General features: G+C 39.5%; 1 protein-coding gene across 5 annotated transcripts in view; it reads right to left on the bottom strand.

The window, feature by feature from the left end:
- The window catches only part of LOC133379760 (ABC-type organic anion transporter ABCA8-like), a 140,721-nt gene that overhangs the window by 73,578 nt on the left and 47,928 nt on the right, over nucleotides 1-19,215 (bottom strand). For all 5 annotated transcript variants that reach the window (XR_009761255.1, XM_061615631.1, XM_061615630.1 and 2 more), the window contains 13 exons: nucleotides 16,818-17,003; nucleotides 16,099-16,231; nucleotides 14,173-14,344; nucleotides 13,723-13,781; nucleotides 11,006-11,116; nucleotides 10,326-10,501; nucleotides 8,460-8,579; nucleotides 6,940-7,078; nucleotides 5,781-5,871; nucleotides 1,412-1,551; nucleotides 1,134-1,253; nucleotides 623-794; nucleotides 233-396 (listed from right to left, as the gene is read on the bottom strand). Coding sequence is in view for 4 of the 5 variants with exons in the window: in XM_061615631.1 (XP_061471615.1) it covers nucleotides 233-396; nucleotides 623-794; nucleotides 1,134-1,253; nucleotides 1,412-1,551; nucleotides 5,781-5,871; nucleotides 6,940-7,078; nucleotides 8,460-8,579; nucleotides 10,326-10,501; nucleotides 11,006-11,116; nucleotides 13,723-13,781; nucleotides 14,173-14,344; nucleotides 16,099-16,231; nucleotides 16,818-17,003 (1,783 nt within the window). In the remaining variant the exon portion in view is untranslated. The remainder of the gene's footprint in view (nucleotides 1-232; nucleotides 397-622; nucleotides 795-1,133; nucleotides 1,254-1,411; nucleotides 1,552-5,780; nucleotides 5,872-6,939; nucleotides 7,079-8,459; nucleotides 8,580-10,325; nucleotides 10,502-11,005; nucleotides 11,117-13,722; nucleotides 13,782-14,172; nucleotides 14,345-16,098; nucleotides 16,232-16,817; nucleotides 17,004-19,215) is intronic.

Below are 19,215 nucleotides of genomic sequence, written 5' to 3'. Positions count from 1 at the left end.
CCACCCTTCCATTCAAAGAGCTGATAAACATGGTCCCCCCTTTATTTCTCACAACAACCCTGATATTAGATTGAGAGACAGTGATTGGTCATTCAATGAGCCTCAAGTCTAAGGAGAGACTTGAACCCAGGTTGCCCCAGTTCAGCCATAGACTATCACTCTCACTACAACACTGTGGTTGATCTTCATTAGAACCTAATGCATGTCTCAGTACTGTATACTTCACCCTTACCTGTATCATTAAGAATCAGGAGTCCAGCAGATCCCCCAAAAGACTCCTTTCCTGGCTCAAAATAAAGCTTGGGATGAAGCTCTTCATAATGCAGGTTCTCCCAAATAGCAAATGACACCAACTGAACAAGAAAAGGTGCTAGCAAAACTCCAGAAAGGAGTAATCTGTAACAAAGATGCACAGGACAATGGTACTATCTGGCTAGTTGCATCGTATTGAATATATAAAGTGAGGCAAAATAAAAGCAGTTCCATGGAGGGATAATCTGCATAATCTGTATGTGTATAACTTTAGGCTGTTACTTGAGAAATGTGACTGGCATGCATATTGGCAGCAAATATGCAGAAGCCTGACTGAACTGGGCTTTTAAACAATGATTTTGGCACTCACAGGGATCCCCAGACTTTGCCCTCACGCCTGAGATTTAGAAACTGCATTCTTGCCATGGCACAAACTTGTTGCCTCCAGAGTGCTGTGCCTCTCATGGTTGTCTTTCCTGTGTCTGAGAGCAATAGCAGATCTTGTTCCATTTCAGCTGCATCCTTTCCTCCCTCTTCATAATCTAGGACAATTTTCAAAATACAGAATCAGAACTTTGAAATCAGTTTAAGGAGAGAATACTTGCTTGTACAAACTCTGTTCTGACCTCTTCCCCTTTCTTCTAATGCTCATGTGCCCCCCTCCCTAATAATCATTGCTACCACAACTACGGCAGAAGTGCCACCACGCATCATTCAAACATCTTCCCAGATCTTGCTCCCAGATCTAAAAAGAGGCAACAATTGAGTTCTGATAACCCCACGGTACTCTTTTCCTCCATATTTATGGTCCCAGACTCACATTTTCCCTGCTACAGCATGAAGCATTCCTAGAAAATACATTATTTGGAACAATACATTACTCTTTCCATCAATTGTTTCATTCCACTCCAGCTTCAAGAAGACATCTTCCAGAGTTGTCATGGTAACTCCATAATTAACAATTCCTAGCTCTGTCTTGTGGTCCATGTCACAGAACAGATCTACATGACAAGGGGATTTTCAGTCTCAATTATGGCCTTGTGAAATTCCTTTTAATTGTAATTTAAGGAGAGTAACATTTTGAGCAACTACTCAACAATAGCACACTTATAGATGATAACTTAAATATGTACGTAAAAATATCATTGTTAATAATTACCTGGAAATTTATTCACATTTTCTAAGGGCAGTGTATAACTCAGCTCGTTTTCATGTTCTTCTGATAATTTGGCAGCAGGGATATATTGCTTAACCAGGGATGTTGTTCTCTCAGGGTCACAAAACTCATTTACATGCATCCTGTTCATATTAAAAATGGATTTAGACCAACAGCCAACTGTCATGAACCTGTAATGTTCATCAGTTATTAAAAATCTTAAAAGCAATACTTTGGCTCAAGCAAGGGGCTCTGGGAGATTTTGCAGTTAGAAAAAGACAGGCCTCTGCCAATGTACAATCTTGAGTTTCATTTTCCAGCTGAAGACGGTTAGAAGAAGCCTTAACAAGCTGCACCTGGTTATCTTTGCTGATTAGCAAGTGCCTGGTACCCAAGGTCATCCTTGGCCTGTACAGTTGGAAACACAGCTGGGAGGGGGGCCTGCAAGGCGCGAAAATGTGAGAAACATCGAGAAGAAAGTTACATCAGCCAATTCCTGATTGGTCAATTAATGTTGGACCGTTAGGATCCTTTTCCTTTAAGTATAGGGCTACAGACCCATAGCCTTTTTTCTCTGTTCTCTGTCTTATGCTGGTTGGGCATCAGAGTTCCAAATCCTTCTACCTTTATGGTTCCAGAGGGTTGCCTATGGGAGGTAACCTATGCCTAGTTCCATTGCTTCATGTTGAACATCCATCTCTCTAAGGAGAGGTGCCACTACAACCAACTACCTCATGTGTAAGTAGTTAGGTAAGCTAGTTTGTTATTTTCTTGTTGTGTCTGTGAATCCTCTTATTTGTACCTAAACCCCTGTTGGGTGTATGGTCTTAAAGGATTACTTGCTGCTATATATTTTATGTGCACTTATATATTTGAATAAAGCTACTTCTATTTAACCTGGTGTGTTCATTGAGAGAAAGGGTGGTTCTGGATTCAGTACCTTGACCATTCTCAGTCACTAACTACCAAAGAGGGTTAAGAAGTTAAAAGCTTGAATTTGAGGTGATAAACCAGAGGTGCCAGGCGAGGAGTGTAACTGTGACTCTTGCCCCATAGGACCTTGGTTTTACCTATCTTCTGGGCTCAGAGATCCCCTGGCTCTGAGTGGACCAGTAAACAGGGGTGGTGGCAGCCTACCTTCTACATTGCAAGGTTGTTGTGAGCGTACACAGCCTTGGCAAGGGTGAAGTAATAGTCTTTTCAGTTCCAGTCTCATTTCCCTAAGGGTGGGGGTCTGAGTCTGACGCATAATCCCTGTGCCTTGACGATAGGGATTCATGACACCAACCACTCATTTATTATGAGTATTTTCTGAATCAAGTATCCAAGACATAGTTCTACCTAATGTTTGTCTCAAAAGCAAACCAGAAGCATACACGTCTGCATGTATTGGAATATTTATTTATTTATATTATTTATTTATTGTATTTGTATACCGCCCCATAGCCAAAGCTCTCTGGGCAGTTTACAGTAACTAAAAACATTAAAAACAAATATACAAATTTAAAACACATTTTTAAAAACAATTTAAAACACAATTTACATTTTTAAAAACAATTTAAAAAACACATGCTAAAATGTATATTCCAAATGTAAGGCAGGAATGGGGAACCTCTGGCCTTCCAGATGTTGGGCTCCAATTCCCATTAACTAATGGCTAATGGTCCAGGACAGTGGGAGTTGTAGTCCAGCAACATCTGCAGAACAACAGGTTCCTCATCCCACAGTTAGAGAATTGTTTCCCAAATGTTATAATACTATGGGCAGAACATGACATTACTAAAACCATGGACATCTGCTGAAAAAACAACAGCTCAATGTTTATACAGCCTGATATCTCTCTCCTCTCCTTGGTATTGTGCAGTAAGGAAACATGCGATGTGACATCACCACACTGTGATTTTCTCTACCAGAATCCAGTCATGTATGGTGGGAAAACATATAATTTCATCACAGCACATATTTCAATACTATGCATTATGGGGAAACTAGATGTGGGACAGCTGTTTTTGTCCTTGTGAATGCACTAGGTTTTCTGGTCTTCCATCAACCAGGAACTCTTGCTAGGTTTATCCCTTCACTTTCTATGCTACTTGTATAGCAAATCATAATAGGAAGATATAGGTGCGGAGGGATTTCATTGACCATGCTGACCCCCCTCTCTGGTTAGGTGCAATTCAGGATTTCATGGCTACCAGAATAACCATGGTTTTGCCTCAAATAATGTCTCATTGAGCAGGACATATGTTGGGTTTGGTGTTTTCAGTCGGTTGGAGTGATTGTCACTGGGTATAGAGAAGTTTGAGACTGCTCTTTTGTCATGGACAGAACACTGACTGATAAAGGTTAGACTTACTAGGGTACCTAATAACTGGAATGATGAGGGACCTATTAAAATGGTCCACCATCAAAGGCTTATGCCTTCAAATGGATTCCTGAGGGCTCAGAGGGAGGGATTTCTGTTTCCTTGTTTGATGTGCTAAGGCTTCGGTCAACCATTAGAACAGCTCAGATCATTCAGGATACCTGAAAGAATGCCTCCTTTCATATGTACCTCCTTGAACCTTAAGACTCTTTTCAGAGGTCTCATTCTGAGTACACCCATCATACGAAGTGAGGCAGTTAACCACTAGGAGAGAGCCTTTTTGGTAGCAGCACCGTTTATAGAATAGTCTTCCCAGAGAGGCTTGCCTTGCACCATCTTCATGCTCGTTTTCATGCCCTTTTATTCACCCAGACTTTAAAAAACAGCCTGTATCTCTCACTTTTACATTGCAGTTTAATTGTGCTTCAGTTTTTTCTTTAATTTCCCTTTTTATTATTATTCTGCAACTTTTAATGATTTGTGTTTGGATTTTTGTTTGTTTGCCCTTTTTTTCTTTGCAACATGATCTGCCCAGAGTACTCTTTTTATGGGACAGCAGTTTAAATGGAAGAAATAAAATTAAGAAGTAAAATAATAAATGATCTCTCCTAAGCGTCCTCTTCCTCCTCCTCCTTAGATCCAAGTTAGCTCCCTAATTTTCTGGGGACCTGATAGAGATGAAACTATTGGGGATATGACTAGATCAGCAATGGCTGAAAACCTGTGGCAATACAACAAAGCACAGGCAACAATTATTTTGGCAATGACGGCGGATTCTTCAGTTGTGCTTGGGAGGGCTGAATCAGTCTGTTTCTGATTCATGTCACTTTTGCATGTTTTCACTGATCATATCCCATCATGGTTTTGGCTTAATCTGTTATTTCTTTTAATCTGCTTAAAAATTATACTATTTTCTCTTAAAGTGCAGGTTTCAATATGATTTTTGAGCTGAGAACTGCCTTAGAACATTTGGGAAGTGCAAAACTGAAAGATAAATAAGCTCTGATGCATATATTACCCTGGGAGTGGGGGGTGGTATGATTCAGGTCAATTTGCATAAGAATTCCCAAATATCAAATTCTGCAAACGTTGTATGTAAAGTCATCCATTCCTGCTTGGTCTTCACATTGGTAGTTTCAACTGATGTTCCTTCAATAGCATTTTGTCCTGATATTATGCAGTGGAAGCTAATTATAACATGGGTGTCAGGGGACAAAGGATGCACCCACATTATAGGGGTTCTGTGTCATAACGAAAACCGCAACACTGTATACAATATTGTACTCGGGGACATTGTCATACCAATGGTATTTCAAAACATGCAGTACAGCAAACCATGTTATAATGAGTTTCCACTGTACATTCTTTTCAGCTTGTACAACCTGAGGATATGGGCAATATTTTTGACAGGGTGTAGAATCCTTTGCTCTCAGTCTTTACCCATCCAGAAAGAATGACCACCACTACTTTGAATTCTTATCCCATCCCTAATCTGAGGAGACCCTGTTGCACATTTGCCAGCCTCTGAGGTATGAAGGGCTTTGTTGTTGTGGCATCCAGGATGTTTACCTCCCTTCCACAATAGGTTCTACTAAAGGTTGTGCTGTTCAAACTAGTTTAATGTTTACATGATGCACTCTCTCTCTCTCTCTCTCTTGCTCATATATTCTAGATTGTTACTTATTTTTGTCTGGTGCCTTTTTCTATATTGTTTTTTGTTTCTTGATTGATTTGATTTTTGCTTATAATTGTTAGTTCTGACTAAGAAATCATTACAAGCAAGTTCCCTTCAGCATTTCCATTTCAGAAATGGAAAGGCAGAATATTATTCTGATGAATAAATAATCCATAACATGACTGAAAATTATTTTATATTTTATGTACACCACTTAGTATTTTAATTAAATAGTTAACACAATTTTAAATAAATAACTTTAATAAATATCTGTCATTGCATATCATAGTTTGCAAATAGGTAAGAGCACAAGATTGCTAAACTCAAATTACCTTAAGTGATAGCCAATACCCCATTTTTTCTTCAAGAATAAAGATGAGCCAACACATTTCAGCCTGCCATGTGAGACAAATGCTTTCCGGTCTGGGTAGAAAGAGAATAACAGTTCTCATTTTAGATGTTGCATTCAGTAATATAAAAAGACACATTGCCATATCCCAATCACCAAACAGAAGTGTCTGAAAGGAAGTTACAGTGAGATGATATTTAAAAGGGGAAATACAGGGAATAAGATGAGTTCCAGGGACACGGCTTGAGGAATCATAGCTGGGCATTTCACACACAAAGAGGTAAGCTGTACAACAGTCATAGCAGGTCTTGCAAACAAATGTATTTCATTGGGGTAGGGGGTGAGCCAGCATAATATCAGGGCTTGGCCACAAGCACCAGTTTCAAAAAGCAGGAACTGGGGGTCAAGGAACAATCAGGATCTAATGGAAACTGCAAGTCAAGATCAAGAAGCCAGACAAGAAATACAAACAACACTTTTGCTCAGGCAGACCTTGTCAAGCAAGGCTCACCTGGAAAAGGAAGCCCTCTATACATATTATCCAGGTGAAGCCAGACTAGATCTGGAAGGTGCAAACACTTGTCCTTCAAGGAGTGGTGGGAGGGAGGGACCCTTTCATCCCAGTCATCCTGGTATACATGATTTTTATAGCCAAATGTAAAGTAAGGACAGAGCAGCTGATGCTATGCAAAGAGAGAAGGCAAAGGACCCAAAGCTACTGAAGGGATGGGACGGGACAGGAGATTAGTTGGCCTCAAACAGCTGTGAAGACTGGGTGGAAAAGTGGCAGCTGTAACCCATCAACAGATGTTGGAGAGATATAACCTAACATTTCACCAAAGTATTAGAATGCTTAAGGCCAGTACTGATTTATGTCTTTATTCATGGAATAATGGACACTTGGCCCATAGTGAAAGATGTGAAGGAACCAGCACCTGGGATGCTATGTTGACCAGCTGCTTTGTGCAGTGCAGTGGAAGACCTTTTTGTTAAAACAGTTAGAAACAGGAACAGTGCAGATTGGGGGGGGGGGTTGGGGGGGATAATAACACCATAAGTTCCCAAGTGGGATGGTCTCTGCCATTTCTCTCTTTTTATGCATATTCTTGTTAAACTGCTTTACCATGAGAAACTCTACTCACCAGCAAGAATATCAGCTTCGTCCATTAACTGAGTAGTGAGCAGAGTTACTCGACCTGCTTTCCGCTCGTTTAGGAGGGCCCACACTTGGTGCCTAGAATAAGGATCCAGCCCTGCAGTTGGCTCATCTAGTAATAAGACCTGCAAGCAGAAAATGTGGCTTTGTTTTAAAATTCAATCACATTCAGAAATTAGCAGTTAGCATTTAGTGTTGACATTGATTCTTTTTCTTTGAAAAATGAAATGGACTGCCTTCAAGTTGATCCCAACTTATGGCGACTCTATGAATAGGGTTTTTCATGGTAAGCTGTATTCAGAGGGGGTTTACCATTGCCTTCCTCTGAGGCTGAGAGGCAGTGACGGGCCCAAGGTCACCCAGTGAGCTTCATGGCTGTGTAGGGATTAGAACCCTGGTCTCTCAGGTCATAGTCCAACACTAACCACTACACCTTTTTCTTTATGGTGATATAAACACAATTATATAGCTTTGAAAAGAATGTTTTTTGGGGGAAAAGTTATAATTCTTTTTGGCTGATAGTAAATGTGATAGTAAATACTATCAAAGCTGATAGTAAATGTGAACACTTTACTTTCCACACAAAGCCCAAAAAGTTTTGAGAGTGGGTTCTCCCGAGGGAGGTAAAGCAAGAGAAGGACATGCTGGTAGGGAGGAACATACAACATGTATTCTTAAGAATCTGTTCCATGACCAACCATAGACCAGTAAGTAGACCCACTGAAATTAATGAACCTAAGTTATTTTTGTCTATTAATTTCAATGGGTGTACTCTGAACAGGACTAGCTTTGAATACCACACAGAGTACTTATGATTGTTATTTATTAAATGTATTGTTATGGGTTTGGGGGTTGAGATGATTTCTTTGGATCCCCTTCAGGTCTGTAACCTTGAATCTGGAAGTGGCATCTGCAGTGGGAGAAATCCACTCCACTGGTCAGACTAGTTTCTTTTGTTAATCTAATAGTTTAGCCAAGTCAGCCTGTGAGTTAATGGAGTTATTAAATGGTCAGCCTGCATATCCAAGGGGATTTGGTCAAGAGAGATCCTGTTACTGTTGGAATTCTTGTCAGAGGAGAGGCCCTCTTCCCCCCATCCTGGAACGAAGGAGAAACTTGTGTGTTTTAGTCTAGTGCTGGGGAGAGAAGCTTAGAACTAGGAAGACACACAGGGAGGCCTGCTGTCTGCACAATGACTTCAGGGTACCTCTCTATAAGCCTAATGGAAAAGCAAGGACTGTTAATGCTGTGAACCCCGCCATCTTACGCTCAGGCTGTGAATCTGTGTAAATAAACCATATATCATAAAGACATCACTGTCTCTACTGACCTTTCCAAGGAAACCAAACCCTGGGTAGGCACAGGAATCCCTGGAAGTCTTGCACTGCTTGGAGATTGGGGTGGCACACAACAATATATCATATCCTTTCTCCCCAAAGGTGTCCAGGGCAACATACAAATGCAATATGTACAATAAGCCTTTTTGTCTGATCTTGTTTTACCTACCTGTGGTTCTCCTAAGAAAGTAATCCCAAGAGATAATTTCCGTTTCTGCCCACCACTTAAACGATTAGCTTGGGTGTCTTGAATGGCACTGATATCCAAGAGAGTCAATAGTTTTTGCACCTGTAAAGTATATAAATACAAGTGTCAAGCACTGGGATGTTGGATCTTTTGGATTTCTTCCTGTCTTTCAGCCTCTTTGTTGGTTGAAAGCTACCAGTTATCTTATTTAGAATATTATTCAGCCTCTCATATTTGAAATATAGAGTACTTTCAGACTAGATGTTGTCCCTGAAACTGACATCATTTGCTCAGAACACTCAGGTTTTCTGAAGAATCCAGATGACATTGCTCCAGACTGTTGTATTCCAGGGTGCACACTTGCTTATCCTCCTACGTTTTTTTAAAAACAAATCAGCTTTTTTGGATGCATTGCCTGTCGATTACTCAAGCAGCCTTTAGAAGGTTTAAACTTCCAAAAAACAGCTGTTGAGAAGCAGGAATGAGGAACTAAATTAAGCCCCCCCTTCCCTACCAAACACAAGAACGCTATGGTTTTAATCTGCACTGACTATTTACACCGCTGCTGTCACACACCCTATAATATTGTTTTTCAACAGCCAGCATTTACCTTTTTCTCACCACACTGTGATATTTAATAACTAACTAAATAGGCATTGTACATAGCATCCCTTAGGTGGTTCCCTCTGCAAAAATTGAGTTCATAAGAACATAAGAAAAGCCTGCTGGATCAGGCCAGTGGCCCATCTAGTCCAGCATCCTGTTCTCAAAGTGGCCAACCAGGTGCCTGGGGGAAGCCTGCAAGCAGAAACACTCTCCCCTCCTGAGGCTTCCAGCAACTGGTTTTCAGAAGCATGCTGCCTCTGACTAGGGTGGCAGAGCACAGCCATCATGGCTAGTAGCCATTGATAGCCCTGTCCTCCATGCCTCATGGCAAAATACTACCTCACTTTTGCATTCAGTCATGCACAACATTATTTTGACAGTATTGTTTTCCATAGACTTAGTGGGACAGGAAAAGCTTAATAACTTTTGAACTGTTGATCAGGACTTCACCAAATCAATGAAAAGGTCTGCTCTGCAACAAGCCTGGATAAAGTACATCAGTAGTTTTCACCAAAATTTGAAAGAAATATACAATATGCTTTCTTAATAAATGGAAAAAAGAGGTCAAAGTGTCACTCTTCAGCACTATGTAATTTGTTGTATCAATGGTAATTTGTATTGGATCACTTTGAAATTTGGCATTTTCGTAGACATCACCAGGTAGATCATATGTGCCAAATTTCAAGTTATTAGCCCAACAGATGCCATTTTTTATTTTATTAATTACTTACAGTTCTACTTTTAGTTCATGTAATTGAAAAGTCTTGAATATAATGCTTAAATAATAATGTTTCGATTATCACAGTTGGTCCCTATAACATGTATGCCTTCAGCAAGAATCTCAATTCATCTCAAGATGAAGTGGAGAAAGCATCTTCAAATAATTCCTATGGCAGTATAAAATAATGCTCCATAGTATGATAACAAAGATGGTCCTAGAAGAATTCCCATTTGTATAAATCACTATGCTCACAATGCTGTTACATATATTGGTCAGATATTGAGTTAGCTCCAATCCAAAGAAAATTTATTGCACACCTCCCATTGAAATTAATGGGATTTAAGTTGGTTTCAACAAAATTGTCCCATTGATTTCAGTGGAACTTAAGCATAAATTACTTTCTCTGAATGCTGGCTAAGCATAAAATACAAAAGCTCAAGCAATAATCCATGCCATGAAGATGGTTTACAAACCTAGATATTTGTAGAACAGATATTCTTGCCAGCTGAATATATACCTACCTCATTTTCTACATCACTAGATGGAATCCCCTTTATTTTAGCAAAAGTCTTTAAATTTTCTTTCACTGTTAAAAATTCAAATTGAATGTTGAATTGTGGGCACACAGCACTTATTTCTCTAATTTGTTCCATATCTTCCCTTTCAGATATATTGTACTTGAATATAGCCGCAGAGCCTGTACACATAAATAAAGAAAAGGCATGGCAGATTTTAGAAGTAGGTAGGCTAATTCCATGTAGAAAAGCATTGTGACATACACTATTAACCACTGTCTGGCAAAGATGAGAGAAAGAAATGAGACCCGGACTGGAATTCTAGGTATGATTGTTTGAGAAGTCACACAACCTCACTGAAAATAATGAAACTCACTTCATCACACACCACATAATTCAGCAATGGAATTTACCACTATAAGACATACTGATGGCCACCAACCTCAATGGCTTTAAAAAGGGTAAGGCAGTGGCTACTAGTCATAATGGCTAGATCAAAACCAGCGTGCCTCTGGATACAAATTGCAACGATGAGAGGAAAGGCTATTGCCTTATGTTTAGCTTCTGGGCTTCCTAGTGGCATGCTGTGGCCTACTGTGGGACTGAAAGCTAGTCTTCAAAGGCCTTTGGAGTGATCCTGTTCCTGCTCTTGGCAGCCTCCTTCTTCTTAAAGCCTTAATTCTTACCATCAGATGGCTTCAGAAGTCCACTGAGAATGTTTAGCAGAGTCGTTTTCCCAGCTCCACTACGACCAAGTACTGCAGTGATCTGGCCTTCATAAATATCCAAAGACAAGCCTAGCAGAAAAAGTGATATTAGCTCTAAAGGTGACAGGTGTACTGAAGCTGCATTCCTAATTTCTCTTACTAAGTTCCATTGAAATCAATGGGTCTTACTTCTGAGTAAACCTACAGGATTGCCCCCTCAGCCCATCTTTCATTTCCTCTAATGCATCACATTAAGCATTAATAATGCTACCAAAATTCTCTCCATTTGACTTTTTCCATGGGTTTTGGAATTCCATACTATGGAGTCTTGTTTCTGCATGGAATCAAAGCATTAAGAAGGTATCCCCCCCACTGTTACATATTTTTATATCCAAATTATGTACAGAGAACTGTGCTTGTACAGTCTGGTGTCAATTTATTTGTCCTTTCCCTATTTTTCAAATACCAGCATGCCCTGGAAGCCCTGGAGAGCCACTGTCAGTCAGTGCAGACAATACTGAGCTAGGTGACTCAGGGTCTGACTCAGTATAAGGAAACTTCTTTTGTTCCATATGCATCTGTTTTACCAATGCACATGCACTTGTCACAAAATAATCCAGAAAAAACAAGCCTGAGGTGTTCATATTACTACATCCAATTAGATCCCAGTTTGCCTTCTCTGACCACCTCCACTATAGGTTTTCTCCTGAAGATGTCCAACATGGACATTGGGGGCAGTGCCAAGGAGCCATGTGGCCTCAGGGTTGGGCCAGTGCTACAGCCACTTTCTATACATGATGCCTCTTTGCATCTTTCACAAGTGAAAAGGTTTTTAATTTATGAAGATTATTTTTGTGTCTAGGGTTTTCATGTGCAAATGGGGGGAGCACAGAAAGAATCTTGATATGATCATATATATGTCATCATTTAAAAAAATAAATAAATTATGACTGATGCATACATGCATATCAGGACTGTGGGGGGGAGATTAATAAATTGAAGGAAATTATATTTGCAGCAAGCCCTTAGTCTAGCCTTGCTTTCCGGGTTAAAAGAGTATCGGAATTTATGCTGACGGCAATGGAGAGACAGGCGCTTATTCATGGAAGTAAAAAAAAATGCAACTGTTTATTGTGAATTTAGGATTGTGTATTTCTTTTTTTCTAACCCAAGGATATGATAGAGCTAAATTAATATTGATGCAACAGCTTACAGATACTAAGATATAATCACAGTTGGCTGGGATTGACAACTGCCAATCTAATACGTTTTATGCCTTTTTTGTTCCTCTGGATTTATCTTTCCCAAAATATCTGGTTGATCTTCCAAACATCAAAATGAGAACAGCATTCACTTGGGCAAGATTCTTGCCCAAGTCTTTCCTTTGGCAGATTGGGCACGGCGACTCAAGGGAGTCCCTAAGAAGAATAGAGTTTGCATCTGTAACCCTCTATCAATTGATGACTTTGTACATGTATTTCTGGAATGTCCTATTTATAATGATCTTAGGGTTAAATGTATCTACCCTCTGTTAAGTTCACTGAAGGAGAGGTAATATTTCGTAAAAGCGAGCTTTTTATTGTCTGATAATAAGGATAAATATGTATCTTTTAGAACTACCAAATTCCTTGTTAATGCTTTGCAGACACATGCTGCAAAGTTTAAGGGTTGTATGGGGAAAGCATTTAACTCCTGACTGACTATATTGTTTTAGATTTGTGCAATGCCTGGTTCATAACTGCTATTTTTTGTAATGGTTGATTTTAATTCATAATTATGTATAATGGCTAATTGCTATAACAATACACACTTTTTGTTCTGTTCTGATTTTCAGCAAGTTATTGTGGAAGTAATTAAAAAATTCAAAGTAATTTTAAAAAGTAATTCCAATGGCGGAAGTACTTTTAAAAATTCTTCTAGCTCAATGGGAATTCAGAACCAGTTGAACACAGAGCAGAGCCAGCCCATGGAACAATGAAGGAACAGAAGAGGAGAAATCCATTCACCCCTACAAAATCCCACACTGTAACAGTCAGTGTTAAATGTAGCCATACGGGATATGGTTAGACATTGGTCACAATGCTTAAAACAGGCAAACCAGCTGAAAAGTCTTAAGGTGAAGAGCTCATGAAGAATGTTCGGCCAAACTCTGTCCCCCACTCTCATGAAAATCTTCACTCTTTATGAAAGAGCTCCTGAAGCCCAGGGCTCTCCTCTCAAAAGCTTCCCTACTGTCAGCACTTCCTACGCTGATCATGTGATCGCACTGTGGCACACATGATCAGCGTAGGCAGTGCTAGAAATGCTGGCAGGTAAGCTTTTGAGAGAAAAACCCCACACTGCAGTGCACATGGGTAGGAGGCTTTTGAAAAACCAGAAAACAGACTTTTGCCCTTCTTGTACATTTAACATGGTAAGCACTAGTAAAAGGTTGTCTGTCAGATTTCTTCCACCTTCAGCCTCTTTGCAGGACAGTTCTGTTTGCCACACCCCTAGGTTGAATGGCCAAATAAGAAGATGAAAGGTTCCGCCCACCACTGCTAATAAGACCATCATCCTGGAGAGCTAAATCTACCATGCTTTCAAGCTCACAATCCATTGCCAGGAGATGGTGGACACATAGAATCTGCACACAGAACTTCATGCATGTAGCCCACTGTGAAACGTATGAGAGAACACTATGAAAAGTATCTCACCTCTCAAAGCTTCTGTTTCCATGCTCTTCACTTTATATGTTTTTTTAATGTTATTTAGTCTAAAAGATTGGAAGTAATTAATAGTACATTACTGAATTTTAGTCACAATTCTCACAATATCATTTCTGTACAACTTGTACTGCCTTGCAGCTATTTCAAAAATTCAGGCCAGATTTAACATATTTACTTTTCCTATAAATATTACACATGGGGTAAATACTTTTCTTAGACACATGTTCATCCCATCCTAATATACAACCTGATCCACACATTTCAATCTCCTTGGTGTTTTAGGAACAGCAATAGAAAGAATATAACCTTCCCCAACACACTCCGAAAGCAAAAATATTCTGGCTTGCATACAGATCCTTCGAGCAGCGACAGGATTTCTTAGTCAAAGAACTCTACAATTTGCTTAAAACATAATAATAATTAAGGACTATCTTTTACCTAATGGCTTCTTTCCCATCAAATTCAGGGGGCACAGGCTCAATGTTGTCACTGAAGATATTACCATGGCTTGGTTCATTTATAGGAACATTGCCAGTATAGCTGCCCCTTGATTTAAACCAGTAGGACTTCTTCAGGAAAAAGAAGGGAGGATAGGGCACTCCATATTTGTCTAATAGATTAAAAAAAACACCTCTTATTCTTCTGTAAATTCTCTAGGCTTGGCATTAAACATGTCACCTCCTTCAAATTTATCAGTCAACAATGACCCTCTATACTAGTATAGTCTCACTGACAAGTTGGAGAAATGGATGTTGTTGATTATTTAAAGAATCATTTGTTCAAAGAGTGATGGATAAGGGGAACAAGTTACATAACTGTACATGAAATAACTGTAAATGAGTAGATATATTGATTGCATTCAGGTGATAATATCTTGATTTATTAAGCCTTTTCCTTTTGCACACATCCCTTTTGGTCTCCCCTTCATAGGACAGAACCTCTTAGTACAAAGGCTGGAGTAAAAACTAGTAAGGTCTGGTTAGTCCAAAGCAAAGATCTCTGAATTAGCTACAATCTTGCCTGAAAGCAGTAGAGGGAGCTCATGTCTTATCTGAGGTCATCTCTAATTAATCATAGTTTCGTGTTTCATCTCAAGTAGGAAACTATGGTTACTAGCCTCAGAAAAAAACAGAATCATAAACCACAGTGACTGCATACACACCATACATTTAAAGTGCATTTAAAACACATAGTTCCCCCAGAGAATCCTGGGAACTGTAGCTTATTAAGGGTTTTGAGAATTGTAGCTCTTTGAGGGGCTACAATTGTAGCTCTTTTCTCAGGATTTTTGGGGGAAATCATGTGCTTTTAATGTATGATGTGTACGCAGCTAGTATGAAGGTTTAGGATCTTGCCTTGTTCTAAAGCTGGTAAACATAGTTTCCTAGTTCAAACAAAAAAAGAAATTATGGTTAATCAAAGACTTCCTAATTTGATTGCTTACATGTTGAAGGAAAACGCAGAGGGGCTGAATGCATGAGCAAAAGTCTCGTTCATCGCTTGGCTTTATACAATGAGATTATATAATCCAAACTAGATGTTTTTTAAACTGTGCTTATAGATGAAAGCAGGGCTAGGAACTAAAAGCTAACTGAATAATTTCTTTAAATACATCTTCATGGTGTCTATTTGGATAATACTTTTGTTTTCAGTATGTTAAACTGAATTTATAAACCAATACTTCCCAAGGAAGAGTCATTTCTGTAAAAAATGCCACTATGCACACCAAGGGGCTCCCTAAATTACAAAAGACAATCCCAAAGAGATGAATCTGAGATAAGAAAATACAATCTGCAGAGAAGCAATCTTAAAGCTACCAGGCATTTTCTATTTACTGCTGCTGGTAGTAGTAGTAGTAGTAGTAGTAGCAGCAGCAGCACCATTGTTATTTAATTAGCCACCCTTCAGCCTAAGGCCCCAGGCAGGTCTCAACAATTTAAAACATAACATTAAAAACAGTTTAAAACAAAATTCAATCATAAGAATAGGGTGGGCCCTAAAATATATAACTCAAGTGTCAAAGACGAGGTAAAGAGGTGCATCTTCAGTAACTACATAATGAAGGTCCAGACACAATTCTGTGGGGAGGGAATTCCACAACTTAGGGGCTGCCACAGAGAACGTCCTGTCCTGGGTTATCCCCCCCACTTCAGAGGGCAGTGGAACCACCAAGAGGGCTCCCTCTGCTGATCTTAACATCCAAGATGGTCTGTAGGGAAGTAGGCAGTTTTTCAGATATTTGGGATCTAAGTCATTTAAACAGTAACATGAGCATCTTGAATTGGGCCTGGAAACAAAGTAGCAAATAATACAAAATGTTTTAAAACAGGGGTTATACAAGTAGTATACTTATGGTATGCTTACCAGGGATGATCTTATCAAAATAGATGGCCAGCAGCATATATAAAGCACTGTCAAAAAGCAGGATATACATGTGTGATTCATACATTAGGCTAGACAAGTTGAAGTCTCTTCCATATTTTTTATAATGGAAAACCTGTATGAAAAAAGAACAAATTCTTGTGGGTCAAAGCCAGATGTAGAATGAGAAAAGTTTGAAATGCAATAAATTCCTTGCAAAGTCCATTTATTTTTCAAAAGCAACCCCCCCTCCCGGTAACTAAAGTGTGGATCACAGTTGAGAAAACGAGGCAATAAAATAAAATATGGGCTAGTACCAGCTGTATCAGTACAGATTTCTATACATTCATTCTCAAAACAACTTGGGAAGATGAATAAAAATGCCAACACTGGCCCAACACACTTGGCTGCCTAAGGCAAAGGGTAAGTTGGTGCTCTTCTGCGTACAGAAGCCATTTGGACCAGCAACTCTTACTTCAATACTAGTGACATGGCAGCAGGGTACTTTAGGAGACAGAGTACAGGCTATGTGGCAAAACACAGCACAACCTCCCCTTGAGGCAGCTGCTCACTCTGCCTATGGTAGGGCCGGCCTTGGAAAATGCCTGTGCTGTTACTGTGCCTGGGATCTCTCTCCACTGAAAACATGCCTAACAATAAGCTTCACCAAAATTAGGAGGTAGAATTTTGATTTCCATCCCAAATAAAACACAGCAGTCTACCTTTGAAATTCCAGCACCAAAGGCAAAAGGGCAGAAGAAGCTCAAAGTCCATTCCAAAGCTGCAGGAACTATATTGAAGAGTGAAACAATGCTGATTGCTCCAAACATAAAAATGGAGAGGAAGACAACAAATGAAGTGGTTTTAGGCTTCTTTAGGAGAGAACTCATCATGAAACAGAAGCATATCTGCAAAAGAGGAAACTACCAGTTCAGTAGACTGTGGGTTGTGTCCAACTAAGTCATGCTTCAAGCATATCTATTGAAATCAACACACTTAATCATGAATAAGGCGGCAATCCTAACTCCACAAACCAGCAACCACCACTGAATTAAATAGGACTTGCTTCTGAGGAGTAGAGATGCAGTTCACTATATGTTTTTTGTCCCGCATGCAGTCTGATGGACCATTTATATTTCCTGGTCTGTAGCTGTTCATGATTAGCAAATATTTACCTCCTGCTGAATTATAGTGGCGGAATTTAACATTACTACTCACATTTGGTCTCTAACAATAGTTTAATGGTCTCTTATATAGGCAATGTTGTAACGTCCAGTACTGCTGTTTGTCTCCATATGTTTCTTGATTATTTCTGTTCACAAATTAGTGAGCCAACCAACTGCACATCAAGTAGCCATCTGCCCATAGATTCATTATATGTGACATGAATTATGGAAGAACACAGACAGCATGGTTGGTCTTCCCTTCCATCCCCCACCCCCACCCCCAGTCACGATGATGATAATGAGGAGGAGGAGGAAGAGAAGACTTGCTGAGCTGAGCAGAATTATTTTTAAATATTTTGCGATGGTGAAACTGAACACACTAGCCTACCTTGCAGGTTTGTGGTGAATCTGAAAGGGGGACACATGGAAAGTTTACTCCTACTCCAACTTGATTATTATCAGCACCGGTACCCTGGCAAACTGTTTGGTGATTGTATGATTTTCCTAAATATGTTGTTCAATGTTTGGATTGCAATCCACTCATTGTGTTCTTACGACTTGACTCTTCAAGTGTGAACCCTTTTCCCAAGCATCCAACTGAGTGATACACTTAATAGTTCTCAAACATCCAGCAGCCACCACACATCATTCACAACAACCCTGTGAGGCAGCATGGCATGCTTCATTTGTTTAACCATCAGAAGGTCACATGTTGTGGTTGCATGTGCATTTATGCTGATGTATCAAGGACACAGTTTTTACTAAACAGTGGTTTTGGTTCCAAAGCATACCTTAATTTGGATATGTTAAATCAAATAATATATATTATCTAGAAATAATTATCCCTCAAGATCTTAAAAAAAAGGATTGTTCTATTGTGAACAGTCATGGAATATGGTTAGTGGTGATCAGTAGAATAAAAAAAATGCTGCAATTCTATATCGACTTACCTGGGAGTAATTCCAATTGAACACAATTGCACTGATATTCTAGAAGGAAAGGCATGTCTATGGCTACCTGTGCTATTTTTGTGATGGTACTCTTTGTTAGGGAGTATTGCCAACTCTTATTTTTGCTGCCCATGACAACCATTTTGTGCTAACACCCACAGCACTTTTATCACAGTATGAGTACCAGCACCTCTTTTTTTAACAATAACAAAAAAGCACTGATTACTACTAACTAGTAGTGTAGTGGCAAATTCAGAAGTGCAGGGTCCCTTCATGTTAGTCACAGCCATACCCCCCCTTTTTTTGTGGCAGGAATGAGAATAAGATCCTTGTTAATGCCTTCTCCCATAACAACAGACATCAATAGGAGTCAATAAGCATTAAAGAGGAGACTGTTAGCTACTGAGAAGAGCCTTCTCAGTGGCTGACTCATCTCCTTTCACTCTAATTGACTCCCAATCAGCAGGAAAGAACCAGGAAGCATGTTAGAAGATTCTTCTCAGTGGCTACCACACTCCCCTTTTATGCTGATTGGCTTGTAGGGTGCTGGAGACATAGCAACCCTGCTGGAACCCTGCTCCCAAAAACTTAAGGGGTCTAAGATCCCCTAAGACCCTGGATGACTATACCTCTGCTACTAACCAGAATGATAACATGCATGCATCCTGTTTTAATGTGTATTTTAATTGTAGATATTTATATGTTAATGTTTGTGTAATTAGTTTTCATGCTTGTAAACCACATGGAAGCCTATTTTGGCATTAACTAATATATAAATTAAATATAAGTATAATAATAATAATTCTGAAAACCTCAGGAGATCTATACTGAAGCTGGATGCAGTCAACCAGCACCCATGAACATTAATTTTTATGCTTCAGCTTCTCTCATTGCTATTATGTGATGTCCTGAGCCCCCCCCGCCGCCGCCGCCATTCAGTGTGGTCTGACTTTTTGCTTCAGGCAAACAACATTCTTATATTATCATTTGTGTTTCCATCCAAA

Source organism: Rhineura floridana, chromosome 3, assembly GCF_030035675.1.
Source record: "Rhineura floridana isolate rRhiFlo1 chromosome 3, rRhiFlo1.hap2, whole genome shotgun sequence".
Taxonomy (NCBI): domain Eukaryota; kingdom Metazoa; phylum Chordata; class Lepidosauria; order Squamata; family Rhineuridae; genus Rhineura; species Rhineura floridana.
Note: the sequence above shows the minus strand (reverse complement) of the source record. Positions and strands in the feature narration are given on the sequence as shown.